This window comes from Elgaria multicarinata, chromosome 3 (genome assembly GCF_023053635.1).
Source record: "Elgaria multicarinata webbii isolate HBS135686 ecotype San Diego chromosome 3, rElgMul1.1.pri, whole genome shotgun sequence".
NCBI lineage: Eukaryota > Metazoa > Chordata > Lepidosauria > Squamata > Anguidae > Elgaria > Elgaria multicarinata.
The window spans coordinates 84,686,134-84,702,867 of record NC_086173.1 but is presented as its reverse complement, the minus strand read 5'-3'; the positions used below and the strand labels follow the sequence as shown (position 1 = coordinate 84,702,867).

Below are 16,734 nucleotides of genomic sequence, written 5' to 3'. Positions count from 1 at the left end.
ACTAGTTGACACATTAATAAGGAAAAGAATAAATATGCTTTTGTCCCACACAGCATTTCTGCAAGTTCTCAGGTTTTGAATAAATTGCCTGAGGCTTTTCGCAGAGAGCTGCTTTGCTAAAAAAAAAATTGGCAAGTCAAAACATATGAGGAGACAGTTGTGCTTGAAGTGATTTAGCCATTTGTTTTAATTTATTCTGCTTGAAACAAGCTTCAAGCAAAAACAAAACAAAACACAAGCATATTAAAAATACGTTAATAAATCAACACATACGATCAAGGAGGCATGACTTTTATTCATGCCAAATGACCTCAAAGCTGTCTTTTATAGCTTCCAGTTGCCATTGAGGGATTGAAGGAGATGGTGGGGTTATGCATTCTGGGTGAGTTGGGTGTTGGGATCATACCTTTCTCTTGGCCCTGCCCCACTTACCTTGCTGTGAGAAGCAGGTACAAGATGAACTGACTTCCGCAACAACTGCATTAGGAAAGGGATGTTGAAAGAGCAGCTGTCATGATGCAGTAAAGAACAGATCTGGGGTCAAATCTGGATTTAAACTGGATCAACTGCACTGGTGGAAGTGGATTTCCTTCTCCCCTTGTTCTCTGGGCAGCTCCTCCAGCTTCTTGAAAATACTACACAAAGCATCAGAAGACCCTACTGAATGGGGTGAGCTGCAGTTTGTGTGGTGGGGAGGGATTCTCCAAAATTGGGCCGATGGCCCATCTGCAAATGGAGTCTTTTCTCTCACAAAAGGCGCCTTCCTCTTGTGGAAGGCAGATCCTGGATCCAAAACCTGGTATCTAATTGAAGTAAAAGAAGAAGAAAACTAGCCCCAACACACACACGGAGTTTTCCTAGCAATGTGCAGCAACAGGGACTGTTGGTTATAATTTGGGAGACACTCTCAGCTGTCAGTTTACAGCCATATTCTGTTGGCTCCTCCTGCCTCAACATAAGAAATGCCAGCATGACCTAAGGTACTCTGGGACTTGTAGTTCAGCTTTTTGAGAAAGCAGGTCACATAGTGAGGCATACTGTCTTTCAAACTACAAGCCCAAGAGTTTCTTATGCACATTCTTTATTCAAGAGGAGGGCCTCATTTTGCTCGTTCTTCTTTTGATTGGCCCAAGATTTAGATCCTCTACTTAGAAATAAGTGTGTGCAAACATATACAATTTAGCTTCTTCTTTTTTCTTTGTGCTAATGGATTTGCACACCAACCAAGATCCCCAGGCTCCAATAGAGTCTGCCCATCCCCCTCACACACACCATATTTTGGCCCTGTATGGAAGTCAGTGCAATACAGCTAATTCCTGGAGTAATGTAGAAGCCTTAGCAATATGAGATTAGTCCACAGTTGAGCACAGGAATGGGGCAGGTCGGGCACTGGAGTGAGTCACATTGTGTTCCTCTCTTTAAAAGAGCCACAATAATTTTTGGGGAGAACACTCTATTATGCTGGGCACATGCAGAGGAAGAATGAATTTTCATAAGGCAGAAAGCTCCTAACTTTTTACCCCTATCAGCAGACCATTCTGGACTATTAATCAGCAATCATCCTAATAAAGGAATGGTCAGTTGTTGGCCAGCAGCATGACAACTGGAGAGAGAAAGTAATCAAAGACAGATTTAATTCTAGCGCAGTCTTCTCCAACCTGGTATCCTTCAGATGTGTTGGACTACAACTCCCACACCCACAGCTATGCTGATTAGTAATCCAACACATTTGGAGGGGAGCAAGTTGGGAAAGGCTCTTCTAGTAGAACTAAATAGAAATGTACAGCAGATCAGCAGAAGATGGTGGAATGGGACACTCGGATAGGAAAATCTCCAAGGTTATGGAACAGAACAAGGGAGATCCGCTAATCCCTGCACACAGCTGCGCTGCTGTAAATCCCAGAATAACTCTTTGCTTTTGAATTTCACGAATCTGGAAAGTACCTTCCATTATTTAACCTTCTATCTTAATATATATCCTTCAGATAAAAGTCACAAAGACATGGAGAGAAAATTGATTTTTCTTTTTTTCATTTCCACCTCATCCCATTATCTATGACAAATCGAGAAAGAAAGAAAGGAAGGAAGGAAGGAAGGAAGGAAGAAATTACATAAGACCCAACAAGAAAAAAACCCCATGAACCCATTGATCTCAGAGTGCATTTATCTTTTCTTTTTTAAGTATTGATCTCAGTGTGTCTATGAGCATTATCAGCTATCAGCATAGCTCTGCCCATTTTCTCTCACCTTAAGGATAAGTGTTTCATAGTTAAGTAATAGGGTGCAGTAGGTCAGGCAGGAAGAGAGAGTCAACTCCGCACGTCACTCCCAAAGCGCTTCTATGCGACCCCAGAGCACCCCGAAAATGATAGTCTGACTTCCCTGTAAAAGAAACGAGGAAGAGCCGTCCATGCCGCCGCCGACGATGACGAGGAGAGCTCTCCACCAGCGAGGAGAGCTCGGCAAAAGAAGGCGGGGTAGAGAGCTTCTTCTGCTCTTCACCCCGCCTTCTTTTGCCGAGCTCTCCTCACCGGCGGAGAGCTCTCCTCGTCGTTATCGGCGGTGGCATGGATGGCTCTTCCTCGTTTCTTTTACAAAGAAGTCAGACTATCGTTTTCGGGGTGCTCTGGGGTCGCATAGAAGCGCTCTGGGAGCGACGTGCGGATCCCCCCCTGCTATCCACCCCCACCCTTATCATATGTAGATTTGACAGCCTTTAAACAGGCCCTTGTGCCTTTAAGAGTGGTTAGCGAAAACAAAGAAATGCAAAAAGCACTAGGAACCTTAAAGGGCAGTACTGAAGATTACGCAAAACTGTTTGTGGAAGGAAGGGAGGATATCCGAGTCCAGACAATTGTAAAAAAACTACCTAAACAGAATTAGAATTGTATCAATGGAATTAAGAAAATGATTTATTTATTTTTACAATTATACCGGTTTTATTAGTTTAACCATTAATTGTGAAAAAACAGTTCAGTTAGTAACAAAAAGTATTTATAAAACCACATGAAACTTAAGAGCGATTAGGTCAGAAAATTTGGGAAAACTTAACCTTGTTCTAGTGCTTAAGTGAGAGTTGGGGTTTTGGGGCCATGTATCTCATACAAGCCATCATGTAGAGTCAATGCTAACAGTACAGCCCTTCACATGTGAATTGTGTGAAGGAGCACCGTGCACAGAAAGGGGCTGCAGAACTGCACCACTAGCCTCACACTGGATGCTGTGTGACTCCTCAGCCCCAGCCCTGAGTTCCATGTGTTAGGTGTGGACACCTGCAAAGAAAAGCCCATTTAGATAGACAGCACACTCCTGCCCATGTTCCCTAGCAACTGGTGTACACAGGCATACTGTCTCTGATACTTGAGGCAGGCAGCATATAGCCATCAGGACTAGTAACCACTGATCTCCTTCTCCTCCAGAAATTTGTCTAATCCCCTTTTAAAATCATGAGATTAGTGGCTGTCACTACATCTTGTGGAGCTGAATTCCATAGTTTAACTATACACTGTGTGAAGAAATACTTCTATCTGTCCTGAACTCTCCCAACAATCAGCTTCATGGGATGACCCTGGGTTCTAATATTGTCCAGGAAAGCAGCCAAAGGCTGACAATGATAAATGATGGAGGCTCAAAGCGAAGCAATGGTTTGTTTATTCGGGGAACACAGGCAAATAAGGATGGGGAGTGCAAGAGACTGGAAGGCAATTGGAAGGAAAAACAAGGCAGGAGTCCAGGCTTACGGCAGGGAGATTAGTTGAAGCAAGTCCGAGGTGCAGGGCTTTGGCCGGGTGAGTCGTTGGTGGCAAGTGCGAGGTCCAGGGCTTTGGCAGGAGACGTAGTCGGGGGTGCAGTCCAGGGTCAGCACAACCGGCAATCAGCGAAGTCCAAACAGCAGTCCAAAGGTCCAACAGGGCAAGTGCAGGCAACGGTGTCACAATACAGTCCAAGGTCAAAGTAGGAGTCAGGAACAGAGAGAGGTGGTCACAGCAAGAAGCAGGAAGCAGGAATCAAGATGCAAGGCACGGGGTCAAGAGATTCAGGAACAGAAGCTTTCGCCAGCAAGCTCAGTTAATCTCTGACAAAGCTACCTCGGCTGACGGCTGCGTATTTATGCTGAGTCAGGGTGCTGAGTCACAGTCCTTCAGCTGTTCCTTAATTGCTTGGCGTTTTAGATAAAGGCAGCGCGAGCGCCGCCTAGTCTCTTTCTCTGCCCGCAGCTGACTAAATACAGGTATGTTTGTTTCTTCCCCTGACCCATCCTGATTGGCAGAGGTCTCTGCTGGCACTGAGCCCTCTGAGCTGGCAGAGGTCCCGGCTGGCACGCCTGTGCACGGCTCTTCCCTCTCTGGCTCCGCAGGAACCTCTGCCAGTCCCGACTCCACACCCCCTGGGCTGGTGCCGGGCCCCGATGCCTCCAGCTCCTCATCCCCTGACTCTAAGTCCACGCAGGGCATGACAAATATTGTGAGAGAGGGAGAAAAATATCTCCCTATCTAGATACATGACCAAAGGGGCCCATAGCACTGGAAAAAGGATAAATGTTCTGAAAGTGCTGAGCATTTTTTTAAAAATCAAGCAAAGTGTGAATTATCAGAAATGTACAGCCATGACAGCATGGTAGATAAAAGGGAGCCAAGTCATTTGGGATTCAAGACAGAAATACGGCTTACTGTTCAGATGAAATAATATCAAGACTTTATCCAGCAGTGTGCAACTCTCCTCTTGCAGGCTGTTTATTTATTTATTTATATTTATTTATTTATTACATTTCTATACCGCCCAATAACCGGAGCTCTCTGGGCGGTTCACAAAACCATTATCTGCTGATCTTTTCTGGGCGGTTCACAAAACGTGTTATCTGCTGATCTTTTCTCTAAACTTGACTTCTACTGCTCTCAAAAAACAACAACTTTGTTGTGATGAAATGCTCTGCATTTTGTAAATTTCAGAAAGTTCGTTTCGAGTCAAGTACTCAAAATTCAGATTTTACTGTGAAGAATGCCTACAACAAGCCCACAAGATATCAGGTAATTAGAGTACAAAGAGAAAGATGTGGGGTTGTAAAAGATTTTTTTTTTAAAGTTCTAGTTACACGTTAATGATTGTCAGTTTGATTCTGCGTGTGTCTACTTTGAGGAAATCACATTTTAATAGGATTTCCTTCCTGATAATTGTGCTTAGGATCACATCCTTGATAATTTAGAATTGACTACATCCATGAAAGGGCACAAAAGGCAAGTTAAATTATTATCTTAAGGCATACTGTCTACATGACAGTCTATGCTACAGTGTACACGTAAGTGATGTGGCTTACAACAGATATGGCAGACTAATTGCGCCAGTTTGATGGATCATATATCTATTATATCCATAATACAAGGAACTATGCAAAATCTAAGACAGTGGGTGGGAGGGGCACAGTGCCATTCAAAACATGCCCATATTAGTTGTACAATCGTTTAAGACAGAGTAAGAAAGAAGTGCAGCGTTTTTGCTTTGTTTTTGTTTTGTAAATGAGCTAAGATAAATAATCATCATATCTCTATAGGAGAAATACATTTCCAAACTCTCATTGACATAATTTATTATATTCTTAAGCAATGTTTAACGGTCAGGAATTGAACTGACAATCTCTATGAGCTGACAATCTTTTCTCTAACTGAAATTTCTAATTTCTATCCATCAAGACCCAAATGATGGAATGACAATCTAGACCTATAACAGAATAAACAATTGGCTCATGTTGCAAAATTCCTAGTAATTGTACAAGTGCAATCTTACATTTGTCCACTCGGAAGTGAGCCCCATCGTGTTCAATCCATTGAGTTCAATCCAACTCAACCTATTCAGTTCAATTGAGTTTACTTATAGGAATGTGTATATAGGATTGCAGCCTAAGATTGCAATCCTAGCCACATTTACTTGAAAGTAAGTCCCGTTGAACTCAGTGTGATTTACTTTGGGTAAATATGCATAGGATCATGTTCTTAAAAGCTATTATAATCGAATGGCGACTATATTTTTAAAATATCATCTCATGCTGACTTTCAGCCTGTTGCCATGGATTGAGCCAGTTCTGCTTGTCCTTATAGCCAGTTTCTGAAATAGAACCCAAACCTTATGGTTGTTTCTGGAAATGTGTTTTAGGGGCAGTCTTCATGACATCGGATTGGTACCGCTTCCCTCCAGAACCCCATGGTTTTCCTTTCCTGGGGTGGCATCAGGTTATTCCGATGCCAAGGAGGGAGTGTGGGGTTTCCAATGGCCATCCAAGGACCAGAGCTGCCCTCTTTCTGTGGAAGGTGACCAATTTAAAGAATTATACAGATACATGGAGGATATTATATCAATCTATATCAATAATGATTAGGTGTGATAGCTAACGGAAACCTCCATGTTTGAAGGCTCTATTTTATTATTGATTTAAAATATTTCTAGGCCACTTTCTAGGCCCTCCCAAGACGATTTGCAACAATAAAATCCCATATAGTAAAAACTTATACAATGATAAAACAAAACAAAAACATAAAAATCAACACTATACCCATGAATACCAGATGTTTCCCAATAATATATGGGTGTTTGGCCAAGTGGACCTTTGACCGGATCCAGGATGGCTCTTTTGAGGTCTTCCACTTCTAGCCCTATAATTTCCTCTTCTGCAAAAGTCTTTGGACAGTCATAGTGGAAAGGGTTGAAATGTCAGCTATTAAATCATTCACCATTCTGGCTCCAGATGGCTTTCAACAGGTTGCTTCATGAGAAACTTCCAAAAACCTGAGCCAAAATTTTGAGTTATGAGGGAAAGTTTGAAAAAGATGGATCCGATTTGCTTGTAGGCCAAACCAGGATGACAGGGATGTGGACAGTAGTTATAAGTAGATATTTGGCAACTGGAGTCTTCACTCAAGCAGGTCCAGGCCTGATATTTCCCAGGATTAGGCCTGGGAACTTCACAGCCAACAGGAAAAGAGAGGACCCTACCCTGAAAGATGGGACCACACTAGACGCTAAAATGGAATGAAATTAAGGAGAAAGCTCTAGTTGAAAGACATAGCAATAGCCTTATATTCTCAAACATGGAAATCTGACCAATCACCCAACAACCACTTCTGTTTTCTTTTGGATGGGTTTCTCGCTCCAATGACAGCAGGGATACTCTACTCTACCTGCCCTGTAAGACATCAAGGAGAACCTAGATGGGGGTGTCCTGACACAGACAGTCCTAGGAACCAAGAAAAAGAGTCTTGCTGACTGGCCTCCAGTATAATATCAGGGGTAGCATATTTCCTCAAGAAGAATGCCATGATAAATGCTGAATTAACTTCTCCCCTCATGCTTGAATATTGTGGAAGGTTAATGTTGTCATAATGTTGTAATGCTGCTGAAATGTTGTCAATGGGTGAAACAGCACCACCAGTGGGACAGAAGGACTGCAGCAGGACAGGGTGCAGGGGGATGACTCAGATTACACACAGCAGCTTAATAAACTACACAAAGTAGCTTATTTGTCTCGTGTGGGGACTAACAGTAGCTTATTCTAAAATAAACTATTGTGAGTAGCGTATTAATCCATCATGGCTTACAGCAACATAGCCAAAGTGTGCAGTAAAATAAAGAAAGGAGGCTGTTTAAAAAGAATGTGTGGTATGCTTGAGCAGAGGCTACAAAATGCAATGGTTTCTTCTGAGGGCAGGAGGTAGGTGTAACATATTGCTTCTGTGAAATCTCATTTAGTTATATAATAATTATGTTGATTACTTATCATTATATATTATGTGCCCTCCAAAGCCTCCCCAGCACCCACAAACCTGCCACTCATTTTTTCAATCCTTTTAAAGCCTTACTTGCTTTGAAGGCAATTACATAATAGCCCTGTCCAAAAGGCGTCTCCTCAACTCAGCTGCTTTCAAGTCAGAGAACAGAAATTAGCTGCACTTTAGACTACACATGTATATGAAGTCCCAGCATTGTTTGATCCATTCCTGTGGGCACATTGCATGGGGCTTTAAACTTGCAATTGAATCCATTGTTATGAACTGATCCTTTGATTGTAACCTGCCAAGGGTCTAAGTAGTGCAGATGTAACACTGTGGCTATTTATTTTTAAAGGGTACTTTATGATCCTGCTTCCACTTCTGTTATTAATACAATCCAAGTGGGACCTGCGACAAGATATTGCAGCATGGTGTGTTTTTGTTCTAGCCAGCCAGCCATGCCCTCTTCCAGGATATTCCATACCACTCCCACCTGGCTTTCCATTCATCCTCCTCACAGCATTCTGTGGCCACTGAGCATGCTCAACCCTCATTGGTTGCTTTGGTTTTTTCCCCCTTAGATTCCCCCCCCCAAAAAAAAAATATTGTACACCTGCACATTTTGGGTTCTCCTGAACAATCTAATACTCAGTGGCCCCTTTTCTGGCAACACTCAGCAAATGAGTTCGCTATTAGGAGTGATATTCATTTATGTATTTGGACTTCTAGCCCTGCTCCTCATATGAGGACAGGTTGGGAAATATGATGGGTTGGGTCCAGATGTGCCCTTATGCAAGTGGAAGCTCTTTTCCTAAACAAAATCTTTGCATGAGAAAAGAGAGCTAAAAGGTAACAATGTGGTTCCATTAGCACAAGGATATAATGGAACACAGGAGTGGAGGTAATCCCCAGGAGTGTGTGCTATGCACTCTGAGGGATATTGTAGCAGCATGCCACTTTTACTCACAAGAAGCACTTAGAAATATTTGTTGGAACCAATCACAAGTATGTCTAAGTCTGGATCCAAACCATCACATATGTTTGGATCTCTTTACCCTATACTAAAAGGTGAACAAAGTGAAATCACATATTTTAAAAATCCAATGCCCCCTGTTCTTTAAATTTAATATTAACATGTTCAATTTCCATGCCAAATATGTCCAACTTGAAACACCTCCCAAAATAATGAAGCCCCTCTGAACTAAAACAGTTATGTCATCTTCTGCATGAATTAATTTGAACCCTGAAGTAATTGTGCAGTATAAATTACTCTTTTCAAAAGAGAGTAATTATAGCACACAGTAGGTTGGGCCTCACCTAGTAGTACTGAAGCCAGAGGCAGCAATTTAAAAAAACAAAAAAACTAAATTCAACACCTTTAGAAAGAGACATTTGGGAAAAAAAGTATTTTTCTTTGCTTTTTATGATGTTCTTACTAAGCTCGATTCCAAAAGATATATTATTTAAAATGCCAAGTTTCTTCCAACAGGGAAAAAAACAGAACAAAGTAATAATGCAATGGCCAAGCATATTTAGACAAAAGAAAGAACAAACAGCAGAGATCAATATTTTTTTCTGGCCAGTCATTATTTTCAGCTACAAAGAGAAAGTGTAAAGTAATGATTCCATACTTGGGTCTGTCTAGTTAGCTTTTTAAAGTGATGCATCTCTGCCATGTGGCAGTTAATGAAAGTCCTGAAATATAGGCAGTGTAATTCCAAGGGGAGAACAATAATATGAGGACCACAGAATGTGGCCACACTCTAATGATCTCTTGGTAATAATCCACAACCCAGTATGTATCCACATATCCACAAGAGAAACAAAAAAGTTACTTCAATATTTTATATTTTAATATTTCAAGCTGCTACATATGAAATATTGAGGTAATCTTTCTTTCCTCTATGGATGAAATATGAACAATATAACAAGATGAGGCAAAAGTACATATAGGGTTTGCTTCCCCCCATGTTATTCAGTTTGCCCTCTTTCCTGGCACAGACATCCCAATACTGTTCAGCCTTAAGGAACATTCTTTATTTCCCCCAGGAACAATAGTTCTGTCATCAGATATTATAGCTTGTGATATGCCTAAGAATTCTAAGGAAAATGCAAGTTCATTCATTATTCTCATCTGTGGCTTCAGTTTTTTCTTTCATTCATTCTCTCTGGGTTTCATTTATCAAATCTTGCAAGAGGACTGGTTGAAAGAGCTGGATATGTTTAGTCTGGAAAAGAGTAGGTTAACGGAAGACATGATAGCGGTCTTTACATTTCTGAAAGGCTATTATGCAGAGGTAGAGCATACTTGGATTGCTCCTGAGGGCAGGACTAGAACCAATGGGTGGACATTGCAGGGAAGTAGATTTCAGCTAAACATTAGGAGAATCTCCCCAACAGAGAGGGCTGTTCAGCAATTGAACAGATTGTCTCAGGAGCTAATAGGTTCTCCTTCACTGGAGATATTTAAGCAGAGGCTGGAGGGCCATCTGTCAGGGATGCTGTAGCTATACCCTGCAGTGCAAACCCTGCATTGAGCAGCGGGTTGGACGAGATGATCTCCAAGGTTCCTTTCAACTCTATGATTCTAAGATTATCCTTTATAAATTACTAGCTGATATGCCCAGCATTGCTCGGGTCTGTGAATAATGTTTATAACATTCATTTGAGGACTTATTCATCTTTAGGTTGGTTCTTTTAGTTTGGTTGAGTTAGTAAATTGTTTTGTTGGAATCAGTGGGAAACTGTGTTCATAAGAACTGTATTTTAAATTAGAGCTTTGTGATAAACCACATTTTTTGTTTTACCTGAAAAGCTTACACCTCCCATCATGCCTTGGTCGGAGCAGCCACCTAAACTTCAAAAACAATCAGGACACACAATACCTTTTCTACCAGCTAAAAAAATGCAAACCTAAAAATATGTTTTCAAAATATACCCGGCATGGGCAGCCCCCAAGTGATATGCTTACGATAGCATATATCCCAATTATAGATGCCCATTTAAAGAGAAAGGTCATGTTTTCTGTTTCTAATGTTTATTAATGCCACAGAAATTAGAATGTAGAAGTACGTTTTGCAGACAAGAAAAAGAAAGTTCTGCACATACTACATTTATGTCTACCCACATTTCCAGAAAACTGTTGTCATAATTAACATATAAACTGGTTATGAGCCTTACAACCCCGTCGTGACAGCCTTTTATCTAAAGGAATAGTTTCTGGGTACCTTAGATATCTAGGCTATCTACTGGATCAAGCAAATGGGAATAATCATATGTTTATTATTAAAAATGCAGTCCTTTTCTGAATTGCTTGTCATCATGTTACACACCCAGAAGATGGAAGGCCAGCCATAGAAACAATAATATTGTACTTTTGAATATGATTATTGAGAAACCAGTTTTCATGGCTCAGAAATGAAATCTGAGGGGAAAAGAAAATGATTGGTTAAATGCTGCAATTTGTGATGTCAGGATTACAAATATTGCTGAATGTGCAGGATGGATGAAGTATCTACATGCCGATAAAGCCACATTCATCCTAGACGCAACTGCAAAAACATTGCTTTATTTCTAGTGTTCGATATCTGTTTAAAATGTTGGAACAACGGACACATCCTGAGAGCTTAATACTAACTACACAGTCAAATGTTGCAACAACCTAGTAAACCAAATACCAAACATCCCCTGATTTTAAGGGGTTACTGCAAGCATTGTGGGGAAAGATGTGTTAGGTTGTGATGAATGACAAGGAGATGGTGGCATTGTTTGCATGGTCATTCCTTGCTTTCCTTCACCCACTCCTTCCTTAGTCTCTGCAATTTTTTATTTTTTATTTTGGATGCAGTTATTTCCCCACTTTCCCAAAATATGTTCCTCGATTTATGTTTTCTCAGGTGGCAACACTACTTCCCAATGGATTCTACCACCATGGCCATCTCCAGCATATAGTATGTGCATTGTACCTCATGTGTTATTCTGGAAGTAACCCTGCCTCTTTTCTACCTGCAAAATTGCCATAATATATATATATATATATATATATATATATATATATATATATATATATATATGCATTTATATTGCAAATCATATATATTGCATTATACATACAAGTTTAGCTCTTTTTATTAGTTCCAAGCCTTTGTCACTATTCCTTACTTATTCCTACATATCCTTGGCTGAATTGAGGACATGATTTCTTATAATAGATTCCTGATAATGCTGTTTTCCTCCAAAGGGGAACATAATGCAATATTACATCATAATGTATATTACATCATAATGCAAAATAATGTTGATTTGGTAGGTAAGATCCATGAACAAGATTGGGGATTTGTTTAGTCCCCTAGCTGCTGTTCTTTCTTGCAAAGCTATACAAATATTACAGTCACTTCTTTTCTGATATCTATTTCCCCCAATATTCCCCCAATATTACAGCAGAACCACCTCATATAACTGAGAGCATAGGCCAGATTTCCATAGTAGGAGCTAGATGGACACCATAAAGGATAGAAGCAAAATTGTACTACTCTGTACCCGTCAAAACTTCCATGTGTCAAACACACAAGTTTGGATCCTAAGACAAGTTAACTTAAGGAATTTCATGGAAGGAAAGTTTCCCACCCACTACTCCATTCCATGCAACATAACCTACATCGTTTACAACACCCCTCTGATCCTCTGGAGAGGAATTTTGGGGGTACATAGGAAAGCAGGGAGAAAAAGAAAGATCAGTTGCATGACCTGCCTTCCACTCATGCAATCATTGGATACAATCCTATGTCCGGAAGAGCAATACGTGCACAGAAACTTGTGGAAGAAAAATATGTTGGCCCCTTGCTAGATTGGAGTGATTGTTTTAAAGTGTCAGACTTGTTCTTCGTAATTTTTGTAAACTGCCCAGTGAGCTTCAGGTATTGGGCGGTATAAAAATGCAATAAATAAATACATACATAAATAAAAGGTATTAGGACATGAAGCAAGTGGACAAGATAAATTGTAGGCTGTCTCTTTGACACCTCAACAGAGATTGTTTGCTTACTAGGTTCTCTCCTTAAATATGAGCATTAGAATCCAATTTGTTTTGGTTTTACTGTAAAAGTTGGACATTAAGAAATGTACATACTTCATTTCTAGGTCTGAAACCTCTAAGCAGTTGAATCTTTTAATTTTTAGTTAGTTCAGTAGTACTAACTAAAAATGAGTTAGTATTAGAGATTTAGGTCCAGTTTTAGAAGTTTAGTTAGTTGGGCTGATAGTAAAGAGTGCACTTTACTTTTTGAAAGTATTTTGTTTTTTGGAATGCCTTTGCAATAGGGAATGAAAAAAGAAAAAAACTGAAAGTGATCTTTCCTCCACACAATGAATGGTAGCTTTTATTGGATATGTTTATGACTAACTTAGTCCCATTGGTTTACTTTATGGGTCTACACTAAGTATGACTCTTTGGATCCAACCCTACATTATTAAATTGTTATATATATATATATATATATATATATATATATATATATATATATATTGTTTTTAATAAAATGTATTTAAATGTAATCAGTTAAATGATCACCTGTTAAAAGATCAAGAAAGTGCACAACTAAAAATTATAGTGATGGGCCAGCATTATTAATTTTATTTTCTGAAACGCTTTCCTTTAAATTTGGACCAATCTTTTTAGGTGATATTTGTAATCCTATATTTCACTGCCTTTGGTGCTCCTTTACAATGTAAAATTGTAAAGTCTTGAATTGGTATCTCTTTAATCTTTTAAACAAGCACTTCTACAGTAGAAGTCAGGAGACCCACACTGGAGCTATCACTACTTCCTGTTCCATGATGTTTAGATTTGATGCTGTTTTTATTAAATTGAACAGTTAAGTTGTATGTATAGTTGTACACCAGGATAGAGATAGATAAGAACATAAGAAGTGCCATGCTGGATCAGACCAAGGGTCCATCTAGTCCAGCACTCTGTTCACACAGTGGCCAACCAGCTGTCAACCAGGGACCAACAAAGCAGGACATGGTGTAACAGCACCATCCCACCCATGTTCCCCAGGAACACAGGCTTACTGCCTCGAACACTGGAGATAGCACATAACCATCAGGGCTAGTAGCCATTGATAGCCTTCTCCTCCACGAATTTATGCACCCCCCTTTTAAAGCCATTCAACTTGGTGGCCATCACTATATCATGAATTCCATAATGCACCTTTTCCAGCTCTATAATATCTTTTTTTAGGTGTGTTGACCATAATTGTACACAGTATTCTAAGAATACTCATACCATAGATTTGTATAAAGGCAGTATCATAGTGGCAGTTTTATTCTCAATTCCTTTTCTTATAATGGCTAACATGGAGTTTGCATTCTTTATAGCTGCTGCACACTGGATTGACATTTTCATCAAGCTGTGCACCACAACCCCAAGATCTTTCTTGTTTGGTCACTGCCACCTTAGATACCATCAGGTTATACTTGAAATTGGGATATAACCTGATGGGGTGATGATAGATAGAGAGATGGAGAGATAGAGATAGAGATAGGCTCACCCCTGCTAGGATGGGAGGTGCAGGGAGTCAGTCTTCCTCTGTTCCCCTTCCATTGCTTCCAATGAGAAGGAATTAACTAAGCCAGCTCTTCGGTTGGCATAGTTCTCAGCTCTATGTGGAATGTGTCAGGGTTAATGAGGGAGCCTAGGATCCTGTGGATCCTTGAACATCTTCAACATGCACATTGGTACATTTTTCAGCTCACTACAAAGCATTGCCACCATCCAGGAAGAACCTCCAGCTGCTGACCAACCTCTCTGCGAGCAGAGAGGGGTGTCCACAGCATCTAATGGCCTCTGGGTAGATATCATTTAGGCTATGATCATATACCCAATTCCCTGGAAGTAAGAACCATGGAGCTTACTTCTAAGAACACAGTCATAGGATTTCACTGAAGAATATAGAAATAATTGTTTGTGCTTTGCAGTGATTATTATACAAGCCTTTATGCTACAATATATCGCAAGTAGTTAAATCAACATCAGGAAGGTTACTCCAATGTTAGAAATATGACGATTCCAATTCTTAAAACACAGCATCAGATGCTATAGCTCCAGTCTTGAAATCACTTACCTGATGTAATCCCACTGACTTCAGAGCTAATGCTGTGGGAATATTTATTTATTTAAGAAGTTTGTATTATATCTTCCAGAGCAAAAACTTGACCATGAGCTCTTGATTATATGTTGCATGGAACAGCATAGTTTCTGCCAACTCTGTGGATGCTCCCATATCATCCAAGTAACATCTTCCATCACTGTGATTGGGAAGATCATCTAGTTTTAGATCCGCTGATCAGATGAGTAATGCTACTGTGGTACATAGACAGACAGCCCAAACTATGGCAAAATAGGAATATAAGAACCTGCTTTAAACCAAGCCAGACCATTGATGCATCTAACTGAGTATTGTCTACACCAGTGATGGGTAGAAGCTAGATCTCCAGATGTTTTGGACCCAGAAACCCATGCCAGCATGGCCAATAGTAAGTAATTCTGGGAGTTGAAGTCCAAAAAAAATCTGGAGATCTACTTTCTGCCCAGCTTTGGTCTACCCTAATCTACAGTGGCTCTCCAGCATTCCATGGAGGAGCCTTTCCCAGGCTTGTCTAAAGATGCCAAGGATTGAACCTGGCAATTTTTGCATGCAAAGAATGTGCTCTACCACTGAGTCTTGGTCCTTCCCACATATTTTATGTAGGCAGAAGAAATAGATGTTACTGGAAACCATATAGGAGCAACCAGAGAGGTGGAGGCAAGTGCACCACTTCAAAAAAGACTAAAATGAGCATCAGTGATTTACATATAATGGTTGTCATCTATGTTTCACAAGTTCTAATGTAAACACCTCATAACAAATGAATATGCAGCTGAATTGTTTAAGCAGCTGAGACATGAAACCACAATTCAGCATAAGACTTAATTATACCTAAGCCCACTTAAATCAAGGCTGAGATCCAGACTATGTTTGTTTGTTTTCAACACTTACATACCTCCCACTCGACACAGTTCTCTGGGTGGTCTCAAAATTTTAAATCCTAAATATTTGCACATAAATCCCATAGAAATGAATGGGAACTAAGATAAGTCATGACTTCTGTGCCCTATTGAAATTGGTGGAAACGTTCAGCTAACTTAGTCTGGATCCAACCCATTGGGCTTATGTGACTAATCTGTGGAATGAACTCCCTAAGGAGGTTCACCTGGCACCTACACTAGTTTCTTTCAGACACCAGGTGAAGACCTTTTTATTCTCTCAGCATTTTGACAGTCTATAAATTTAATTTTAACTTTTAACTGTTTAAATTTGTATTTTAAATTTGTATTTCTGCACTGCTGCTGATTTTATCTGGTTGTGCTTTTATATTGTGTTTTATATCATGTTTTTATACTGTTTGTTTTATAATTTGATTGTCTTTAATTTTTGTGAACCACCCAGGGAGCTTTGGCTATTGGGCGGTATAAAAATGCAATAAATCAATAAATAATCTGGCATAGAAATGTGGCCCTAGGATTATATGGATGTGGTGAGACAACATCATTACAGTAAACTCTTTTTTTAGATCACCCTAACCCTATCCCCCTTTTCAATTGAATTTTCAGAAAATAATGAAGAGACTCATTAAGCGCTATGTTCTGAAGGCTCAAGTGGATCGCGAGAATGATGAAGTCAATGAAGGCAAGTTCTTTTAAATGTTAACAGTACTATAGTAAATCTTGTTACAATCATGGGATTTTATCAATAATTTCCACAGCAAAACATTCATTGATATGGAATGAAGCACTTTCTGGGAGTGGGGGTGCTTGCAAAGAAAGAGTCAGAGGGCAAAATGATGGTCTTTGAAATTCTAGCCATCTCCAAAGCTTTCGAGGTGTAGCATTCTTGCCTTAGTTTTTGTATTGGCAACATCAGCAAGTTTTCTTAGC

At 40.0% G+C, this 16,734-nt stretch overlaps 2 protein-coding genes across 2 annotated transcripts in view; one reads left to right on the top strand and one right to left on the bottom strand.

Annotated features, from left to right (window-relative positions):
* SMAD5 (SMAD family member 5) overlaps window positions 1–16,734 on the bottom strand; it is a 320,505-nt gene that overhangs the window by 170,836 nt on the left and 132,935 nt on the right. The gene's annotated exons all lie outside the window — the stretch shown is intronic.
* The window catches only part of TRPC7 (transient receptor potential cation channel subfamily C member 7), a 148,002-nt gene that overhangs the window by 130,591 nt on the left and 677 nt on the right, over window positions 1–16,734 (top strand). Inside the window, exons 9-11 of the mRNA XM_063123309.1 lie at window positions 4,950–5,027; window positions 11,654–11,707; window positions 16,411–16,486. Of these exons, the coding sequence (XP_062979379.1) occupies window positions 4,950–5,027; window positions 11,654–11,707; window positions 16,411–16,486 (208 nt within the window). The remainder of the gene's footprint in view (window positions 1–4,949; window positions 5,028–11,653; window positions 11,708–16,410; window positions 16,487–16,734) is intronic.